Below are 19,357 nucleotides of genomic sequence, written 5' to 3' on the forward strand. Positions count from 1 at the left end.
AGGCACGATGGAGGTGAATGAAAGCCACACCGAAAGTCAACAACCTCCTACTGGTACTCAGTGGTCATGAGTTTCTCCATTAAGGTTACCAGTGGGACTGCTGGTCTTCGCATTTAGGGTCTGACTGGGATTTTTACTGCAACTGGAATAAATCTCTTCGTCTGAGCTGCTCTCGATGTCACTGCGGTCATCTTTTGACACCTGTAAAGTAAAACACAGTTTCACTAACGATTGGATTTGTGAGGAAAGTTAAAGTCAGTGAGCTTGTATGCTAATGGAGAAAATACTAATGTCTTGATGCAGGTGGTGTTTACCACAGTCACCATCTAATTGTAGTGTGTTGGCACTGGTACTGGACAAAGTAAAGTTTGGACCTGAGGATCAAGCTAGATGAAAAGTGAGAGGATCACCACAGTTATCATGAGGGGAACATGAATGTCTGTTAAATTAAATGTCAATTCATTCAATATGTATCGAGACATTTCACTCAAAACAATAAATGTCACCCTGCGGGAAACATGAACACAAAACAATTTATCTAGCAAATGTTGAGACAATTTACTGGACGAGTGAAAATTTTGATTTACAGATGGTACTTGATGAAAAGTGAGGAGATCACCAAAGTCACCCCCCAGGTAACATGGATATCTGTGTCAGATTTGAATGGGAATCCATCCAACAGTTGTTGAAATATTTCACTAAATACACGTAATGTTAAATTCATGGTGGCAATGGAGTAAAAGTCGGTAAGTTTCATTCTCTGGAGACCATGAATGTCTGTGCAAAATTTCATGGAATTACATCAAACAGTTGTTGAGATATTTCAGTCTGGACCAAAGTAAAGGACCAACTGACATACCGACAACAGCCACCGTGGCTAAAAACTGCACACTGTAAAACAGAGCAGATTACCAGACTAACCTTGCCCTTGAATATAGCTTTGATGGCAATACGAGTGATGAGGTAGAACCAGATGATGTGAAGAGTCTGCAGGACCAGCAGCAACCCATTGAACAGCCACCAGGCCTGGTATGGTCCGACGATCTCCCAGCTCTCAAACAGAACACTGTAAACAATCCTACAACAAATGCGCGCATACAGAGGTACATTATTATTATAAGTTTTAGTTAATTAAAATACAGTGTCCCACACATGGTAAGCTTCGGCCTTGGTAGCGCTACTTTTCGTTGTGTTTTGGTCTGTACTGGACTCAGTCTTCACACAACCTTGACAAATTAAATTACACATTGTTTGAAAGCTCTAAGTTTACTGATTCTATCTCTGCAACGCCTTTTGGGATCCTCATATCACTGCAACAGATATTGACAATTGGCTCAGATTTGTGGCTAATGTTTTCCAAGCAAAAGATACTACTACAGGCCTTATATTCCATTGTTTATAAAAAAATAGGCGTGGCAGAAAAACTTACATTTAAGCCATGTTTGTGCTTCTGTAACTTTGAATAAGTATCTTTTATTCTAATTCTGAATTTTTGGTTGTAAAAGTTAAAGAGTATCTTTTCAAAAGAGACCAGGGTTGTGACTGTAATCAAAAGGGTTGAAGAACAGTAACCTTTTTATTTCGGGGACTTTATTTTTGGGCTTGTGCACACTAATGTGGGTGTCTGATAAAAAACTAATTTATCGTAAAATGGCTTTGAATTGTCAAAAATATCCAAGATTGACAAAGGTATGTCATTCGATATGTAATAAAGCTCTCGTTGTCTCACCAGAAAGGATAGATGACAAGTCGAGTGAGGAAAAAGCTTATGCTGAACACCACAAACAGGCCATCACATAGCCTCTGGTACTTGGCGTAGTTGGCCAGTTTGGCTGCCTTGGGAAATAAATAAGACATTAATGATTCACAGTGATAAAATATCAAACCAATATCTGATTGTCGTAACTTACAGTAATGATATCTAGTCACTCTCATGTCAGTAGGAGATACGCTTTTTTGTCAAACTGGTAGCAGATGTAACTCAAAGCACAGTAGTATCATTTCCACGAACCCCCTCAAATTTGCCTCTTGGAACAACTAAAAAAAAAAAAATCTTAATCACTGAGTCCTTTACCTCAAGGAAAATGTCAGATGCATCGTGCACACACATGACCAAGGTACCAGCTCTTAGCATGTTGTTGGCATAGGAGAAGGTGATGAGGATTATGGTGGCCAGGTGGTGGACAAGCATGACAATGAAATCCTGTCATCAGCGAAACGAAGAGAGATGACAGAGAGAGAGAGGACGCTCAGGCTACTTACTCAGCCACTGGAAATTTGCAAACACACATTTAAACTCCTGCGGCTAAATGAACAATGAGATGAAGTTGCCGGTTGTGGAATAAACCTCACTTGTCGGTCTTTGTAATTTCATCAAGACTGTAAAGTTACAACGGCAACTGAAAGACGCTGTGTCAATACCGGGATGACAGACTGAGGTGTAGCTGTGTGTAAGGAGTGCTGTATATCTTTTGACAAGGCGGCATTTGATTGTCTAACCTGTTCTCCCAGAGCACACAATTATATGCTTATTCTTACATACTGGCAACAGTAAATGGTTCTGACAGTTCAACTTGTAAACACACTGTCAAAGAAATTCAGAAAAAGGGACATGAAACAAAGCAAAACAGCTCCGATAGGTATTTACACTATTGAGAGGCAGCACAATAGTGTTAGTTAAGCTGATGTTGACTCACCTTACGTTTAATATCTGTGAACTGGGAAAACATCAGAGACCAATAAAAAGCCAGCTCAGCTACATAGTGGTTGTACTGTCCAGGACTCAGAGGCTTTGGGAGGGAGTGAAACAAAAACACCTTTAACAAACATATGACCACACTTACCTGCAAACATTATGGTGCTGAAATTATTAGAGTAATAATATATGCAGCTGAAAATTAGGACTGTTCAGTTAATAACAATAAAACAAATACAAACCTGAAAAGGATAGTTGTGCCAACACTGTCTGGTATCCCACATCCAAGGTGACTGAGGAAAGCAGATGAATGTGTGTATAATCAAAGGATAAGTTTGCAGTTTTTCAAGTCTGTATTAAAACAATAATCACGTGCCCATACCAACACATATACAGTTTTTGCTTGATATAATAATTCCTCTTGTTCATAACTGGCCTTTAAGATCTCCATTCCTAGTGTGCTGCCAGTATAAGTGATAGGGAACAAAATCCACAGTCCTCTTTTTTTCTTTCGTAAACATGCTTTCCACAGTTTATCTGAGGCTAATATGAGGCTTCAGCAGTCTGAGTTAGACAAATGAAATGGATGTTTTCTCAGGTTTTTTTTTTTTTTTTCTAAGCATGAAATTCCCTCTTTGTGTTACGATCCCTCTACCGAAGGCCAACAAGGAAGGAAAACACAGGGAAACAGAGGGAACTGCATACTAAAAAAAACTTCAACTTTGTCTAACTCGGACTCCTGAAACCTTATATTAGCTTTAGATAAAGTTTTGAATGTACTTTAGACAGAAAAAGGACTGTGGATTTTGTCCCCCATCATTTCCACTGGTAGTGTTTCCATTCAAATTTAGTACAAATTTTAATGCGTGCTTCAATCCAGTGCCCTTACGTGACTATGAGGACTTGAGCACATCACGATAAACAGCTGATGCTGCTGAATCTCCGGTTGAGGACCCATAAACCATTGCAGAAGAAGACGGCTTAATGAGAAGACATTATTAATAGAGCGCCAGTCAAACCTCAAAACGCAATGGAAATATGTTTCACGTATTAATTTAAGGACCGTAACAGTCAAGTCACACGCTCCACTGTATGTCAAGATGTATTTGCTATGTCTGTTTCCATTGCACTTTGTTGCATTTTGTTTTTATCAACACATCCACCCCAGCCAAGTGAAAAAACTTTTTGCGATTTTTTTTTTTTTCTCCCCAGAATTCAATACTCAAATGGATAATGCTCATAAAAGTAGGTGGATGGAAACACACTCATTGTAAGTGTTTTAGGAAAGCATCTGTTAATGGCTAGTATAAACACAGGAATGATTACACCAAAGAAAAACTGTTTAAGTGTTTATATGGGCACCTGACTATTGTTTTAATACAGACTTGAAAAATTGTGAACTTCTCCTTAAAGCCTGTCTATGTTTGATTAACAAACACATCCAGTGTGCTTAATCAAGTTCACCTTCCAAAAAAAAGCTAAAGCTGTGCATCATGTCAGTGCATATTGCACGAAAGCATGCAGTACGGCATTTTAAACTCACCACCCACAAATGGCGAATGGCATAGATAAAAATCCCCAAGTAAAATGTAAATCGCCACCTGAAATGAAAGAAAAGACCAGAGTTGGTTACACAGAGCGATGTCATATTAACTTTTTATTTGTTTTTACATTTTACATGTGCTGCAGTACAGATTCATCCCTCATGACCTGGATTCACACTACACAGCAGTTTAGTAGGAACCTTTGTAGGAACTTACATGCTCTCGCAGAACTTTTTCTGCGCGCTGGGCCTGTCTTGGTTCCGACGGATGCGAAACCATCTCTGTATTTTCCGTACATCCAAGTCCAGCTGTTTGGAGAGTCCCTCCAGTTGCCTCATGTCTGGACACTAAGGAGGACAACGCGGGACATTTATTGATGACTTGCTTTCCATAGTCTCTACTTGTAAAACCACAGTACCAGTAGCTATGCCTGTCACACTATAAGAGGTATTTACTGAACATATCATTATGCCTGTGGTGGTGTATTCCAATGCAATAACATCAGTGTTCCAGTGTTCAGAGGAACATTTAATGGACTACAGAACAAACATGGGCCTTATGTACCGTTTTGGAGAGATACAGCCTCTCCAGGACAGCATTGGGCTGAGCTTGTCGAGGCACTCCTGCTTGAATCTGAAGTATGTGGGCACAGGGCTTGGCCACTAGCCTGTATACACACAGATGGAGGGAAAAAAAAAAAAAAAAAAGAGAGAGGGTGGGGGCAGGGAGGGGACACGGGGATGGTTTGGTATTAAGAGAGACATTCAGAGAAGGAGAGAGTTTACTTTGTACAGGCTACAGAAACAGATGGACTATAAACCAAGATTTGCAAAGGGATTCTTTCATTGACATGAACTGTCGAACTTTCGCAGTTGGCCCACAAAGTTATGTTTGACATGCATGTGTGTGTGTGCGTGTGTGTGTGTGAGTGTGTGAGTCTTCGGGGGAAGGAAAGAGAGCATAACAGAGGCTATGGCAGAGAGACAGGCAAGCGACAGAGGGAAGGAATCCTGGGGAATGTAGCACCTAGTCTAAACAGAGTGTGCTGACCTGTCATGTGGGAGTAAGGGAGACAGAGATGGGAGGGACACTCCTAACCAAAATACTGATGTGTGTCACAAGATCATCCGGTTGAGTTGACCAGACTCAGAGCCATTTATTACATTGCAATCTAACAACACCCCACTTATCTGGAAGAGTTTCCCCAACATGGAAAACGACTGAATGAATAGCAGTACAGACTGGGCTCTGGCTAGCCTCTTCATTGGGGATTTTCCTCCAAATGAAGCTGTCCTCAGAAAGTTAGGGCCATTTACACGACCTCAAAATTAGCAGGACTCGTGTGCAGTTATAAAGTAAGGACTGAGGAAGACTGCACAGACCAGTTTTGTTTTTTTTAAAGGCCCTAACTCAGGCACAAAAAGCTCACTTTCCAGTATCATATAAGGAATTAGACTGTCAGACAATTAACTTATGTGCCGCTTCTGTTTTTTTCCCTTAACAATCCTTAGAAGATCATTGCTGAGCAAGGTAAACGTGTCTCAAGCCAGTGGAGTCGTTTTCATGTGTCATCACCTCATAGGAATGCTCACAATGTTAAATAAGAGGGTAAGGCAAGATAAACAACTGTGAATTCTTGTAGTCTTAGGATCTAAGAATAATTTACTCATAAAAAAAGAGCAAAACAGACTATATTAATCAGTCACATGAGGAGACAAAAGCGGAAACAGTCTCATCCAAAAGCAAAAGGAAAATTTGTTTAAAGGGATTTGCTTATTTCATTAAAACTAACTTTGTGGCTTTGCCAGAAATAGCTAATAGAGGATTTTTGTTGGAGATGCATAATAAGCCTAGAGAGAGTTTGTTCTCTCTACTGTCCAGATAGTTTAGAGTTTGACTGATCTATCCAAGAACGTGGGCTTATTTAAATTCTGAAATCATAAATCATCATCCAGTAAGATTCCTGCAAGGATTAACACGTGTATTGTTACATTCCCGTTTTTGTTGTTGTTGTTGTTGTTGTCTTTCTCTGTATGAACAACAGTAGCCACATGAGCCTGAATCTCTCAGCTGTGCACTCACACAGAGCCGGCACGGAAATGTAGGAGAAACTAGTCTAACATTAATAATAATTTACCTTTCAAAGAGCAGCCTCAGTAGAAAAACTCCGACAGCCAGAGGCAGGGCGTAGAGTATGTGACCCACCCGGGGATACTCCACACCAGGTGGGGGATGCTCGAGGTCCGCCCATGAAACATTTTCGGGAAGCCAAAATCTCTCACTCCAAATCCATGCCGAGATAGAAGAAGTCATCGGTGGAACAAAAAAAAAAAAACCCACTCGAGATCAGTAGAAGCAGAAAGAAAAGGAAAAAAAGAAAAAAAAAAAAAGGTAAACCCAATCCAGGGACAGTTACTTGTCTGGCATCTGGTGCGTTGGGTTTAACTAACTGAAAACCTCTGCAGCGGTGTCCCCACCTCCTCCCTGTAACGTTTCAGGAACCGAGCATCAGCTCTGGTCAACTCCCGTGAGTTAACCGGACCAACCGCTAGCTTGACACGTAAGGCTGAAAGGCAACACCCACCGCACTGATTAGGCAACTTTCAATGAGGTTTTCCACTAGAGGGATGAACGCTGTGTGGCTTCCTGCCCCTGCTGCTTCACGCCGTGCCTTGCGGAAAGTGGAGCTAAGTCAAAGGCAGCTAACTTTAGCTAAGTACGCCTCCAATTTACAATTAGCAAAGGCTAGTTAGCCATTATGGCCAGTTAACACTAACATAACCCAATCTCGGAATTGTTTGGTGGTAAGTTCCGGCAGTTGAAATACTTTTTCCTAATGTTAAGCCACATCTAACTCACAATTAAATACATTTTAAGCCAATATCAGGAAAGATAAGTTAACAAATATACGTTTACTACTTAACTAAGCACTGACTTTGCGTATGTATCTATATGGCTGGCTGTGGAAATACGGTACATCCTCCCTCTTTTAGAGGGAAGGGAATTAAATTGAATACAGTAAACTGTCATTTTTGTGATTGTCATCCAGTGGAAATCGTTTATCCAGCCCAAAGATAAATTAATTCAAGTGACTTTGTCATGTATAGTATTTTAAACTGATCTCAACTAGTGTTATATATGATTTTTAAGTTATCGCGATCTTGGTCAGAGCTGTTTTTTTTTTTTTTTTTGTTTGTTTTTTGTAGCTGGGTTGTTTAAACGACAAACTGATACTTGTTTTCAATGTTACCTGATATTTCCTTAAAATTTACTCGCACTGTTAATTTTTTATTTTATTTCATGAAGTAAAAAAAAAAAGAAAATAAGTAAAATAAACTAATTGTCACATCTGCAAAAGTTTAGGCTCTAGGTCAGTACTCTAACTTAAAATTACTTTAAATATTTTTCTATTATTTAAGTTCATGACATAAAAAGTAACAGTGCATTAATATTTGAAGAAAGGCTAATTTCCCCCTCATGTCTGTTTGCTTCATGGGTTTCTATTTACTTCTTTGCAATTCAGAAATAAACAAAACATGTTATATGCCCAAACTTTTGCATTCAACAGAGTAAGGTACACCTAGCTAAAACTAATGCGGTTTAATACAACAGCCCTGCAAAAAAGGCTAGAATCCTCCAAAACGATCTTAAAGTTGAATCAGCACCTCGCTGAAACAGTTTCAACAAAAAATGAACATTATAACCTTGAACTCATGCATCAAATTGCATTTGTTTTAGTGTGGATCTATACTGTGCTTCCATTCAGTACAACTACTCAGTGCCTTATGATGGGGTATATTCGACAACATAGGGACAGAATTACTGCTGAGACGACAAGCAGATTTTTATAGCTAGGATTATGGTGCTATAAAACATGGTGAAAGCATATAGAACAAAAACACTGAAATTTGGGATATTGTGGAACTACAAGACTGTAGTTTAATCAGTCCCTTGGGTTAAAATAACATTAAAAGTTTGTCATCATTTTGTTAGAATTTTTGCTGCAGACCTTTATGATATAAAAGGTGGGTGAATCTTACACCTACAAATAGGCTGAAATTAGTTTACGTTGGTTGACTTTTCACTTCTCTATGTAGCCAGCACTTGTTGTGTGCTTTTTAAGCATCTTAATCACCTTAACTGAAGTTAGACTGTTTAGTTCTCTAGAGTAAACTAACCCCTTTGTGAGATGCCAAGGTACAATTTGTAAAGATTTTACATTTTCAGATGTAAGGTTGTAATGGTTAATTATTGACTGAAAATATGTCAATGATTTGCAACTTTATATTTTAAACCTTTACCTCATTACTAACTTGCCCAAGCAAGGTTAAGGTCTAAGGCTGGAATCTGGCCTCACAAGAAAAACCCAAACTCATGTTCCTGGTTTCTGCCTTTTCACGCAGTTCATTGAATGTTAGATTTCACAGTGTGAGCCCTAAGGTGTAAACCCTTATACATACATCAGCGTTTGCAGGTCCCAGTGTATGATGAAATTAATTAAGTTGAAAAATCTTAAACTAAGGTGAATGTCCTCTAAAACATGCCAACTCTCCCCTACTTAAACCGGCATCACAACCTGCAAGTCTGGGTTTGAAAGGGGTACTTAAATATAACTTTGATATGCTTTTACAGCGGCAACGATGAGGCAATCAATTAGTCAACTTACATAAAACGAATCATTAACTGTTTTCATAAACAATCGTTTTAGTAACTCTCAAGCAAAAATGTTAAATATTTTTTGGTTCTGGCTTCTTAGATGTAAGGATTTGATGCTTTATTATATATAATTGTATACTGAATATATTTTGGTTTTGGACTGTTGCTCGAATAAAACAAGACATTTGCATACATCTTCTTGGGCTTACCCATTTTTCACGATTTTTTTTTTTTTTTTTTTTTTCAGGCCAGCTGTGGCAGCTCCAAGATGAAACAAAGGAAACACGCACACTTATTCATACAGTGCCCTTTTCTATACGTACGGCGCCTTCTGCACACACACTCACTCACACACTGATGATACATCGGGGCCAATTTAGGGTTCAGTATCTTGCCCAAGATGTTTTTCCCAGTATTAGTGACACATCTTCACCCTTCAGGATTACATGTAGCTCTAACCCTGAAGGCCAATAATACATGAATTTAAAGTGAGAAAAGCCTAGAAGGCCAAACAAAAGAGGAGGTGGATGCACTACATACATGACACACATTCTCACACTAGCAGTTGCTCTTCTTTGTCATGCTGTAGATTTTTACATCAGTACCAACTGGCCAGAGAACAGCTCAGCTCTCCCTGAACAAAACCTCTCTGTGTCAGTATGCAGCTGCAGCTTCCGAGATGCCCTACTCGGATACATGACCTAGTGTGGAGGGGCTGTGGACCTTGGCCACAAAATAGGGGGGTCGTGTTTTTGAGGACATTCATCTGATTTGCCTTTAATGTAGCATTTTAACCACACTCCAAGTATTTTAGCCAATTACTTAAACCAGTTCTCTGTCTTTGCTGGCTTTAGTCCAACAATAGCAGGCAGGTCTTGTACATAGTTTTTGTCACCCCCTTGGTGCCACCCCCCCCCTTCACTGCTTGGACTGCTCCATTTCACGTCTGAAAAAATCTGATAGTTGGAGAAGAGTTCTTCATGTCAAGGACTGCTGTAGCTTCAGCACAAAGAGTACTGTAGCTCCTGGATCACACAAGGTATTACTTCCCGGTAAGTTTTATTCCTTACCTTTATTAGCACATTTTCTGTGACATACTCCTCAGAGGAAATTTCTCAAATTTCTCTTCCAAAAGTACTTGTTATGTGTTCATACATGAACATGCAATTATATGTTTGCCTTTAAAAATTATTCCAATCCTTAACTATAACAACAGCAATAATAGTCTTAATCATTTTAGTTAAGATATTTATCTACAATATGTTTTATTTGGCAACATTAGCTCTTGATTTATTGTTGAGTATGTGTATCTATTTACATGAAATGTAGTTATACAGATTTATTTATTTATTTTTCACAGATAAGCAAATGGATGCAAAAGAGTTGAGTGATCCCCTGAATAATGTATCACTGATTAAAGGTAACCAAACTGTGTTATTTTTTTTTCTTTAAAGATGGACAGACAATTGAAGTGAATGACTTGGCATTGTTTTGCTCTTCAAATGGCTCTTACATGACACAGCATAATCTTACTAGCTGACAATGTGAGGGGAGAAAAAAGCATGAGTCACAGTTAAAACGGGTGTCTGGACCTATAAGGACAGTTGGTTAGCTTTAGAGCTTACGGTGCTGTAGATGGCCTTGTTTTAAGAGGCTGATTTCTCTAGCTTATTAGAAGATGGAGTCTCTCTGCACAGAGGGCACATCAGCTCATTAATGTGTGTTAGCTCTGAAATCTAGGGAGACTTTAAAATAAAATCCAGGGGATAGTAAAAATGGGTTCAGTACAGAGAACATAAAAATCAAAAGTGTATGACTTAGACACTACCTGCTGTCATGTTAGTGAATGAATCAATTTTGCATGATGAATTAATTTGTAATGCTACACTTCACAGTATATAGATAGCACAACCCACAACAGTGTCCTCACAACAACAGTAGCTCAGTCATTTCAAAATAAGGGTTTTTCTCAGTTTCAGTAACATGCAGGCACGCTTTGTAGCTGTAAATATCACCACCTGTCAGTTTGATTAGCAGTTTTATAGAGATTCACTGAATACTGGAGACATTCAGTGCGAGCGTTGCTAACCCTCTGGTTCAGTTAAAGAATGCTGCCACGTTCATTGGGAAGGAAACTGACAGCGGGGAAGATGGACCATGATGGCTCTAGCCTTCAGCACTTGATCTAAAAAAAGACTTTCTCCTACGATTTTTCTTTCGTCACTTGAGGCAGTGTGATGCTCAATATCCCCATCTAGTCAGAGAGGTATTTTTACCCAAAGACTAATCCCATTATTACTTTGTTAGGTGTCATTCTGTGACATTAAGACCTAATGGCTATAATAACTAATGTTACTAAAGATAACACGTTGGAAGCCCTCATCTGAGATACTCTCTATCCCTCATGCTCTCTTGACAGGATATTCATCTTTCACACAAACTGGACTCAGTTGTGAGCCCACTCACATTCTGACTCTCGCTCATACATATGCATGCATGAAAGAACACGCAACCTCATACAAACATGCAGGACAGAGCACTGCCCCCCCATCCTTTGTCTGGCACGCAGCTGGGTGGTCATGTGCTTGACTCAGAGGGTGCCACCAGCCACCAGCAGTTGCTTCATATCCTTTCATTTTAGGGGTATTTTATCACTTCCATCTGGTGGCACTACGAAACAGTATGTGAATGTGTGTATTTGTACAGTGTTTTTATGCAACCATGTGTGCTAGACACAATTAAATCACCGTTTTCAAAACAAATGCAGCTTTTCATGGCAGCCTCAGTCCTCTCATGTTTCCATTTATGGTGCACATGCTTGACCTGTCCTGACTCTTGTTTTCGCCTCTGCCAAATGCATGGACTGAGATGAGGTCATCTCTTTTCCTAGCCATGGTAGATCAGGGGATCAAGATATTCACTGGGCATTTGCAAAGCCCAAGTATTTGTGGAGCTTGTTTCCTCCTCTAGGAAACAAAACAGACCCCTGGCAACCCTGGCTAGTCCATTCCCTTTGTGTATTGTTTACAGTAACTTTCTGTTAACAAGCAACGTAGACGTGCCAGAGAGACACATGTTGCTGGGTTAATGGACGATTTGGAAAGAAAGCTTGGATGAAAAATGCAGATAAAATGCAGTTGTGTCTATTTCTGGGTTGGCAATTAGTTTATGTAATAGGCCCATTTTAATATCTTGGGAAATCATCTAGTATGCCAGCCCTGGTTAAATATTTGGGACTGAGGCAGAATTAATATGGTGGAACTTTGAGTTGTCCTTCTATTTTTATAGTATGGAATTGCCATCATTATTGCCTGATGTATCATTATGGTTTAAACTTTACTTTCTACTCTTACTGTATGCATTCCAGTGATTTTTGCAGGAAGATAAGAAGCTCTGCTATTACAGCTAGATACTCTTGTGTCAGGAGAATGGATCTTATAGCTTGGATGGTCATTTTCGTTCTGTATTTCATTCACAGATGACCTCACCAGGTCTAACATTGGGTCCTCTGGTGACTCAGAAAAAATTATCCAGCGCTTGAATGATGAACTTAGAGAAGCCCAGGAGCTAGCTAATACCGAGAAACACAAATGCATGGAGCTACAAGGTAACATCCAAAAGCTTTGATGTTAAATACACACCATTCTCTACATTTTATACTGGGCACACACATGCGCACAGCCACCCACAAATACATGAAATAAATGGAATTATATTTTTCAGGTATCCTGGAGGAAGAGAGAAAAGAAAATAAACAACAAGCTGATGACTCTGCAAAACAGATAAAACTTCTTCAAGGTATATTTCTGTATTGTATGAAGCCACTTATAGATTTGAGAGTAAAGTGGCTGAATTGTACTGCTATCATGTCCACGTAAAAATGTCAACACTACTAATTCAAATGCTGACCCTGGTCCGGACAGGCCAGCTGTGGCAGCTCCAAGATGAAATCGTCATTCTCAGAGAGCAGATAGATGTTTCCTCCAGTTCACACGACGAGCTACAGAGTGCACGTGATGAGGTGAAGTCACTGAAACGTGCCCTGGAGTCAGCCGCTGCTGAGCGGGACCGTGACGTCGCTGCCATCCAGACTAACCTGGCAACCGTCTCAAAGGATCTGGACAAGTGGCGTCAGACTGCCAACAAATATGAGCATGAGATTGACAACCTGCAGCGTGACCTTCAGCAGCAGAGCACGCAGTGGCAGAAAACTGCAGAGATACAAGGTAGTGCAAATGCACATATTTATACCAAATATAAGGACAATAACATGAATTCATGACTGACACAGTAATTGCAGTCATCGTGTTTATTTAATTTCGTCACACATAAATGAAAGGAATATTCCTGAGTTGGGCAGTTCTATCTGTATTTTGTAATACAGTATTTACAAATGAAAAAACAATATGATCGGCATAAATGAGATTAGATTGTGGGGTTGCCACAGCGACCGTGAATATGAGAGCTTTGTAGCAGATAAACAGCTTCCAACAACAAACTTAAGTTTCCCTTTGTGTCAAATCTTTACGTTCTCTACTCAAGAAAGTGTTGCTTAATAACTGCATGATTTTAAATCTGTCTGTTTTGTTTTTAGCCTGAAGAGACTTGTCTTCATACTCAGATGCACACTAGCCTGTTCTCAGAGAAAATGTTAAAAATATTATTAGAAACATGTTTTGCAATGATTTTAACGTTATCTGTAAGCCAATTAAGAACAGAGCATCTGCTTAAAGAAAGCAGCATTACATAAAACTTTTTTTTTTCTTCCACAGCTAATGAGTTGCAGTCCATGCAGGTGGAGTGTAATGGCCTTCAGAAGGAATGTTCTGTCCTGCGATCTGAGAAACAGGACATCGTGAATAAGCACCAGAAGGAAAGAAGCAGTATCCACAGTGAATGTGCTTCCCTCAGGGCTGAGATGGAGGAACTCCTCAAGACTCACCAGAAAGAGAAGGGCAACCTGCAGAGTGAATGTGGAGCACTGCGCTCTGAGAAGGAGGCAGTGCTGCAGAGACAGCAGCAGCTGGAGAAGGACCTTGCTAGGTCAGTGAGCAGTATCACCACAAATTCAGCTGTACCCCCACCTTTTGTCCTCCCTCTGTCTCATTTACTTGATTCTGCTCTAAGATCTTTTGCTATACAGAATACCAAACACCTCTCGGGTTTGTGTTCCTTCACCTATTGAACTCAGTACTGTTTTGTTTCTGATAGTTCACGTGCCCAGAATGCTGAACTTAGCAACAGCCTCAAGGCCCTAGAGAGATCCCAGCAGGAGCTGGAAAAGAGGCTGGTGGCCCTGCAGCTCCAGCACCAGCAGGATAGCACAAAGTTGCAAACCCAACTGGATGAGGCAGACAGTCGCAGCAAGGCTCTGCAGAGAGAGGTATGCTCTCAAAATAAAAACACATCAACCTGAGGGAACTAGGCCCTTTTTTGTCAAGCATCTTAGAATCATCTGACCTGACAGTTACTGTAGACCCTGTCCATGCTGAAGGCTTTTCACTCACATTTTTCAATCCTGTTACTGACGGGCGAGATAATGACTTGACCTCACTTGTGCTTTCACACATAAATGCAGCCCAGAGCGATGTTTTGGCTTCTAGTATGTTTTTTTTTCCACATATAAACGCAAGTACATGATTGTGTATTGATCTGCGAGCTAGGTCAAAACAATCCTGAGCGCACAGCAGCACAGTGGCAGAAAGGACCCAGTGTAGACACTGCCATAGGACTGCAGCTGCTGCTGGTTTGCTGCTGACCATGCTGCTTTACACAGCCAATGTTGACAAGGTGTTGCAGTATTTATGAAACTTCCCACATGCGCTCTCAGCTAAGGGTAGAAGTTTTTCTGTGAGAGCAAATAAAAATTGCACTTAACTGGCGCACACAACCATAAAATGAAATTAAATTATGTGCTTTTTTTGTTGCTGATACAGTAATTTGATACAGGAAAAACAAAATTTAAATTCAGAAAACAGCAACACTTGTATGACTACTCCTCCGAGATTTCAGGTTAAAAATACATTTAGAAAATATATTTTCCTACAGTATGACAGATTACAGATTTTACGCCTAATCAGTTATTTATTTATTTTTTTTCAAGTAAAATTTCTGTTAAATGTGAACATGCTATGGCTGCCGTAATGATTTAGTTGAGAATTGCCTCTGCCGTACTTTAAACAGGGCCTATTTAGTCACAACATCAGTGATCAAGTAGGCATAACCAATACGTTTTGATACAATGGTATTGTTTGTTCTTTTTTGTGCTTGTATGAATGATTTCAGGCAGGACAGCATGACACAAAGAAATCAGCAAAGAGTGATAAATTTTATTCTTTCAGTTGTTTTGAGCATTGTTATTGGTGGTGAAATTGCTGAATGTGCACGGTATTGGAGCAAGAGGAAATGAATGACTTTCCTAAGAAAGTTGATAAAAAAAGGTTTTACTCCAATGCCTAAAAATAGTACCAACAGACCTATGTGCAACTCCAACTATTTTGGAAAAAAGGAAGACTTACTTTCTACTCAGAGTTTTTCTGACCATGAGAGACTGTTTTTAACACCTGGAGACAGGATGATTTCTCTAGGTTAAACAAGATCTTTCTCTCATATGCCTAAAACTAACTATGTGTCAGTGGACATTTTGGGCCAGTTAGGAATGATTTTCTATTTTGAGACAACTGATAAATACAGACCCTGAACCAGTTTCCCTCTGTGACTTTCATTGATGGAGTTGCCCAGCCTAAGGGAAGAGGCAAAGAGGCGGCCATCACAGCTGAATGTTGAAGCCGACAATGAATGTGCAATAGTCATGCGCTGGTTAATTTGCTGGAATAAGGCCATTACAAGATAACGTGATACTATAAGATTTTGACTACCAGGCGGAAAGAGCAGCAACTTTAGTGTCAAAACACTTCAAACATCTGTACAGGAATGGCTTCCTGGATTACCTGTTTGATAGTAAATCCGAAGAAATCTACGGCTTCATTGGAAAGAGTGGCAAACCCCCAGCTTCTATAAAATGTAAAGCATCCTGCAGGCTGGATGGGGATCAGCCACTTCTGTGACACTCCGACAGGAGGGGCAGTGTTGAAAAGCAGAAAGCAGAGATGAAGTCATTCTTAACCACGAGTCATTCATCCCAATGCGGTGTTGCTCCTGAGTCACCGAATGAAAGTGGAAACTGAGAGCTCTTACAGTTGTCTTATAAAGGGCAGACTATGCTCGCCCCGATTAGCTAAATATGTACAAAATTCAGCAGTGCACTGCTGTGCAGGAGAGACTTGGCAAGCCTACAAATTCCTGTCAGAAGACAAAGCCTGTAAGAAACAGATACCATCTTATAACATACTGCAGTACTCAGATCAGCAACTTTAGCAAGATTTACACTTGATAATACATTACACGGAAATAATTGATGAATATACGGTCTTGTCTTTAGTTAAAAGGAAATGTTTTGTAATCAACATCATTATCATCATCGTAATAATAATTTGCTCTATGCAGTACGAGGAGGCTAAGACGGAGCTGTCAGACCTAAAGGAAAAATATGAGAAGACTGAGCAGGAAAAACAGTCGATTACAGATGAACTCGAGGAGTGCAAAGCCAACATGAAGGAGTTACAGGAGAAAGGAACAAAGGTGAGTGCTGGTCTATCAAACACTCAACAGAAGGGAGAAGGCAGTCTTTTTCTTAGCAAAATCACATCATTGTTTGACAAATGATTTATGAAGAGTTCCATAAAGTGTAGAAATAATAATATGCAACTAAGTTAAACAGCACCATAGCTTTTATTTTCATGAGAAGCAAACATCTGCAGTTGTATTGGTTTTAGGAGCATGAGCTTTGCTTCAAATTTAGAAACGAGTGTACTGAACATCTGTTTTATTTTGTGAATGTCTTCAGGCTTAAAAGGTGAACCTTTTGTGAGATTCACAATATTTTTTTTTAACCTCAGCATACCTTCTCCTTTCTACTCATCCACTATCTTTTACTGTTGCTTTGAGACATTGACACTCGTGTCACTTTGAGATTTGTATAAACACCAATTATAGACACAGACTACTGACTGATGGGTTTATTAATAAAGCTACGCCCAACTAAAGTATGTCCCATTGCAGTTGATTACTATAATATCCCTTCCCTTCTGTAGACCTCCCTATTGCCGCCTGTTCAAGCCATAGTCATCGGCCTTATCCTGGCTTTGCTGTATTGGTGCTTCGGCGCATTGTGGTAGTAAGGTACACATTACTCCTGTCAAGTTGGCCTACATCTTTCATTCTCATCAGTGTCTTTTAGATCATTGCATGACTCACTCAGGTTTTCCTCATTTCCCAGAATGCCTTCCTCTGGGGAAACTCCAAAAATTAACATCTCAGAAATTTAACCTCTCTAATCATACAGTTCAAACATTTGACATCTGTTTGTTTTGTCTGGATGGCTAATCCTTAACAACTGTTTCTCTCAGTTGGCTTGGGTGGGCTTATCTTTATCTGAAAGAGCTGTTTTTAACTTGCGTTCTCTGTGTACTGCATCGGTCTCAATGGCAAGCTCCGTCTGTCAAAGCTTTGGCGATCCTTGGATGGGCGTTTTCATGTGGTGATGCTCATGTTTCCATTTCTGTGTCACCACTTGTTTCAGAAAACGTGGATGATCTGGGGGCCCGTGGTTGCTGTGGCTCTAACAGCTGTGACTACAGCTGTGCTCTTCAGGACCTGAGGCCAACTCGCTCAAACACACACAAGTGAATCCATATTTGTCATCAGATTTGTCTGCACTGAAACTGAGAAACTTGCCCCCCTTATCATATCTGCACTATTATTTAGGAGGGCTCATACTTAACACTGTTTAATTTTTAAGATGCTCTATTTTAGATGGCAGAGACGTTAATAAAAGAATGTCATGTTTGTGTGCAAAGGAATATGTTTGTTTGTATGTCTGTTATGTGAAGCAACTCTAGTTGGGTCATTTTTTTTGGTTACTATTTTGACTTATAGGATTATCCATTAATGAATGTAAAGATACTCTACACAATTAATTCTAGATATATATGATGATATTTTTGGAGTTTGAACCTCCCTTAATGTAACACATCTCTGTAATTATCCGAATAATAAATATTATCACAGTAATGCTGCCCCTAATTGAGTGTATGATGAATTCCCTAGATATATATCAAATACATCACTGGATGGTTGTGATGGGCGCCGCTAAAATATTTTCTGTCAGTATAACCACTACGCGTGAAAATGGATAAAAAGGCCTGTTGAGCACATTTTGGGCACTTGTTAGAGGACTGGGAAAGCTGTTTGAGCAGAGTTTAGCTGAGCAGGAATTTATATTGTAGTATTTCAACAGAGCGTCATTAACAGAACCACAGCAGCAAGCCCTCATAGCCTGTCGCTTCATTGCAAGGAACTAGTTCAGGACTGCAAATATCCACCTCTTGTGTGTTTGTCTTCTGCTTTTCATTTAAAATACATGATGATAAAATACTACATTTTTTTAGGACATTTTTTTTGTGTTTCTGCACCAGTTTCCAGCCTGCTTGACATTGCAGCGTTATCTGCTATTAACAAAGGAGGATAAAACAACAAGAATTTACAATCTTATTGCTCAGCATTATTGTGCCAATGAACACAAGGACAAGGTCAAGTTAGGTACAACTTAACTTAACTTAACTTGTGCAAATTGACATTCTATTGAAAATGGCAATAAACCATAGCAAATTACATAACAGCATAACACTATATTAATAAATGCATGTTATTCAGTGAAATTGTACACATCTTACCAATAGCCACCATAAGAAACTCGTATAATATTAACGTCATGATTTTCGAAACTGATATTACACTAATCTGAATTTTTAAATAAGCCCAAATCTAAATTTTATTATTCATTCAGTTTTCCATTGGTGAAATGTTTGCATGCAATATATGAGTTTGTGAAAAATCTCAAATTTTATCATTGACTATATCTATTCATTTGCTGTGTTCAGGAGCATTTTGAACTTGTCCGATTCCCCTGTGAATAAATAAACTAAGAAATCTATGTATTTTGTAAAGGGATGGAAAGGTATAGTTTCTTGGGTTTAAAGTTTATGAATAATGTCTCTAAAATGTAAGAGTGACCTCAATTAAAGATCTTAACATCATAATTGCACCTTATAGTCATTGCATAAGCACACAGTCACTGAAGCCACCAAGGTTTGTGGAGATGAGGTCAGGCCTCCTGCTACTGTAGGTTTTGTTTCTTCCATCCCGCTGAGCTCACGGCAACCTAGTAGATCCACACTGAGAGCATACAGGATATCTAAGGTAAGTTGTTCTTGAGTGTATTGTCCACCCATATTATCATGGCTTATCTGCATTTACCATCTTTTAATGCTAAGGGAAATACATTTTGATAAATATTTTTGCTTCTAACGTCCATTGAAAAGATTTATGTTAGCTCTTCTCA

At 39.4% G+C, this 19,357-nt stretch overlaps 2 protein-coding genes across 11 annotated transcripts; one reads left to right on the plus strand and one right to left on the minus strand.

The window, feature by feature from the left end:
- Positions 1 to 29: 29 nt before the first annotated feature.
- Positions 30 to 6,901, minus strand: LOC120803324 (ceramide synthase 5-like). Of its 2 annotated transcripts, XM_040151683.1 has the most exons (10): positions 6,377 to 6,901; positions 4,804 to 4,906; positions 4,456 to 4,586; positions 4,239 to 4,296; positions 2,938 to 2,988; positions 2,697 to 2,789; positions 2,075 to 2,203; positions 1,730 to 1,836; positions 922 to 1,078; positions 30 to 201 (listed from the first exon to the last, which is right to left on the minus strand). In XM_040151683.1, exons 1-10 carry the CDS (start codon positions 6,550 to 6,552, stop codon positions 58 to 60), a joined length of 1,149 nt encoding a protein of 382 aa, XP_040007617.1. In that variant the 5' UTR covers positions 6,553 to 6,901; the 3' UTR covers positions 30 to 57. The 2 variants fall into 2 exon arrangements, with proteins under 2 accessions (XP_040007617.1, XP_040007618.1); XM_040151684.1 differs by lacking the exon at positions 2,075 to 2,203.
- slmapb (sarcolemma associated protein b) lies at positions 6,785 to 18,027 on the plus strand. 9 transcript variants are annotated; one of them, XM_040151678.1, is made up of 11 exons: positions 6,785 to 6,799; positions 9,143 to 9,947; positions 10,256 to 10,315; positions 12,374 to 12,502; positions 12,619 to 12,693; positions 12,819 to 13,121; positions 13,668 to 13,938; positions 14,107 to 14,278; positions 16,402 to 16,536; positions 17,049 to 17,136; positions 17,537 to 18,027. In XM_040151678.1, the coding sequence occupies exons 3-10, from the start codon at positions 10,264 to 10,266 to the stop codon at positions 17,130 to 17,132; spliced, it is 1,221 nt and encodes a 406-aa protein (XP_040007612.1). In that variant the 5' UTR covers positions 6,785 to 6,799; positions 9,143 to 9,947; positions 10,256 to 10,263; the 3' UTR covers positions 17,133 to 17,136; positions 17,537 to 18,027. The 9 variants fall into 9 exon arrangements, with proteins under 9 accessions (XP_040007612.1, XP_040007609.1, XP_040007614.1 ...); XM_040151675.1 differs by lacking the exon at positions 6,785 to 6,799 and adding an exon at positions 6,810 to 6,955 and having other exon boundaries at positions 9,859 to 9,947; XM_040151680.1 differs by lacking the exon at positions 6,785 to 6,799 and adding an exon at positions 6,846 to 6,955 and having other exon boundaries at positions 9,761 to 9,947.
- Positions 18,028 to 19,357: the final 1,330 nt, after the last annotated feature.

This window comes from Xiphias gladius, chromosome 18, assembly GCF_016859285.1.
Source record: "Xiphias gladius isolate SHS-SW01 ecotype Sanya breed wild chromosome 18, ASM1685928v1, whole genome shotgun sequence".
Taxonomy (NCBI): domain Eukaryota; kingdom Metazoa; phylum Chordata; class Actinopteri; order Istiophoriformes; family Xiphiidae; genus Xiphias; species Xiphias gladius.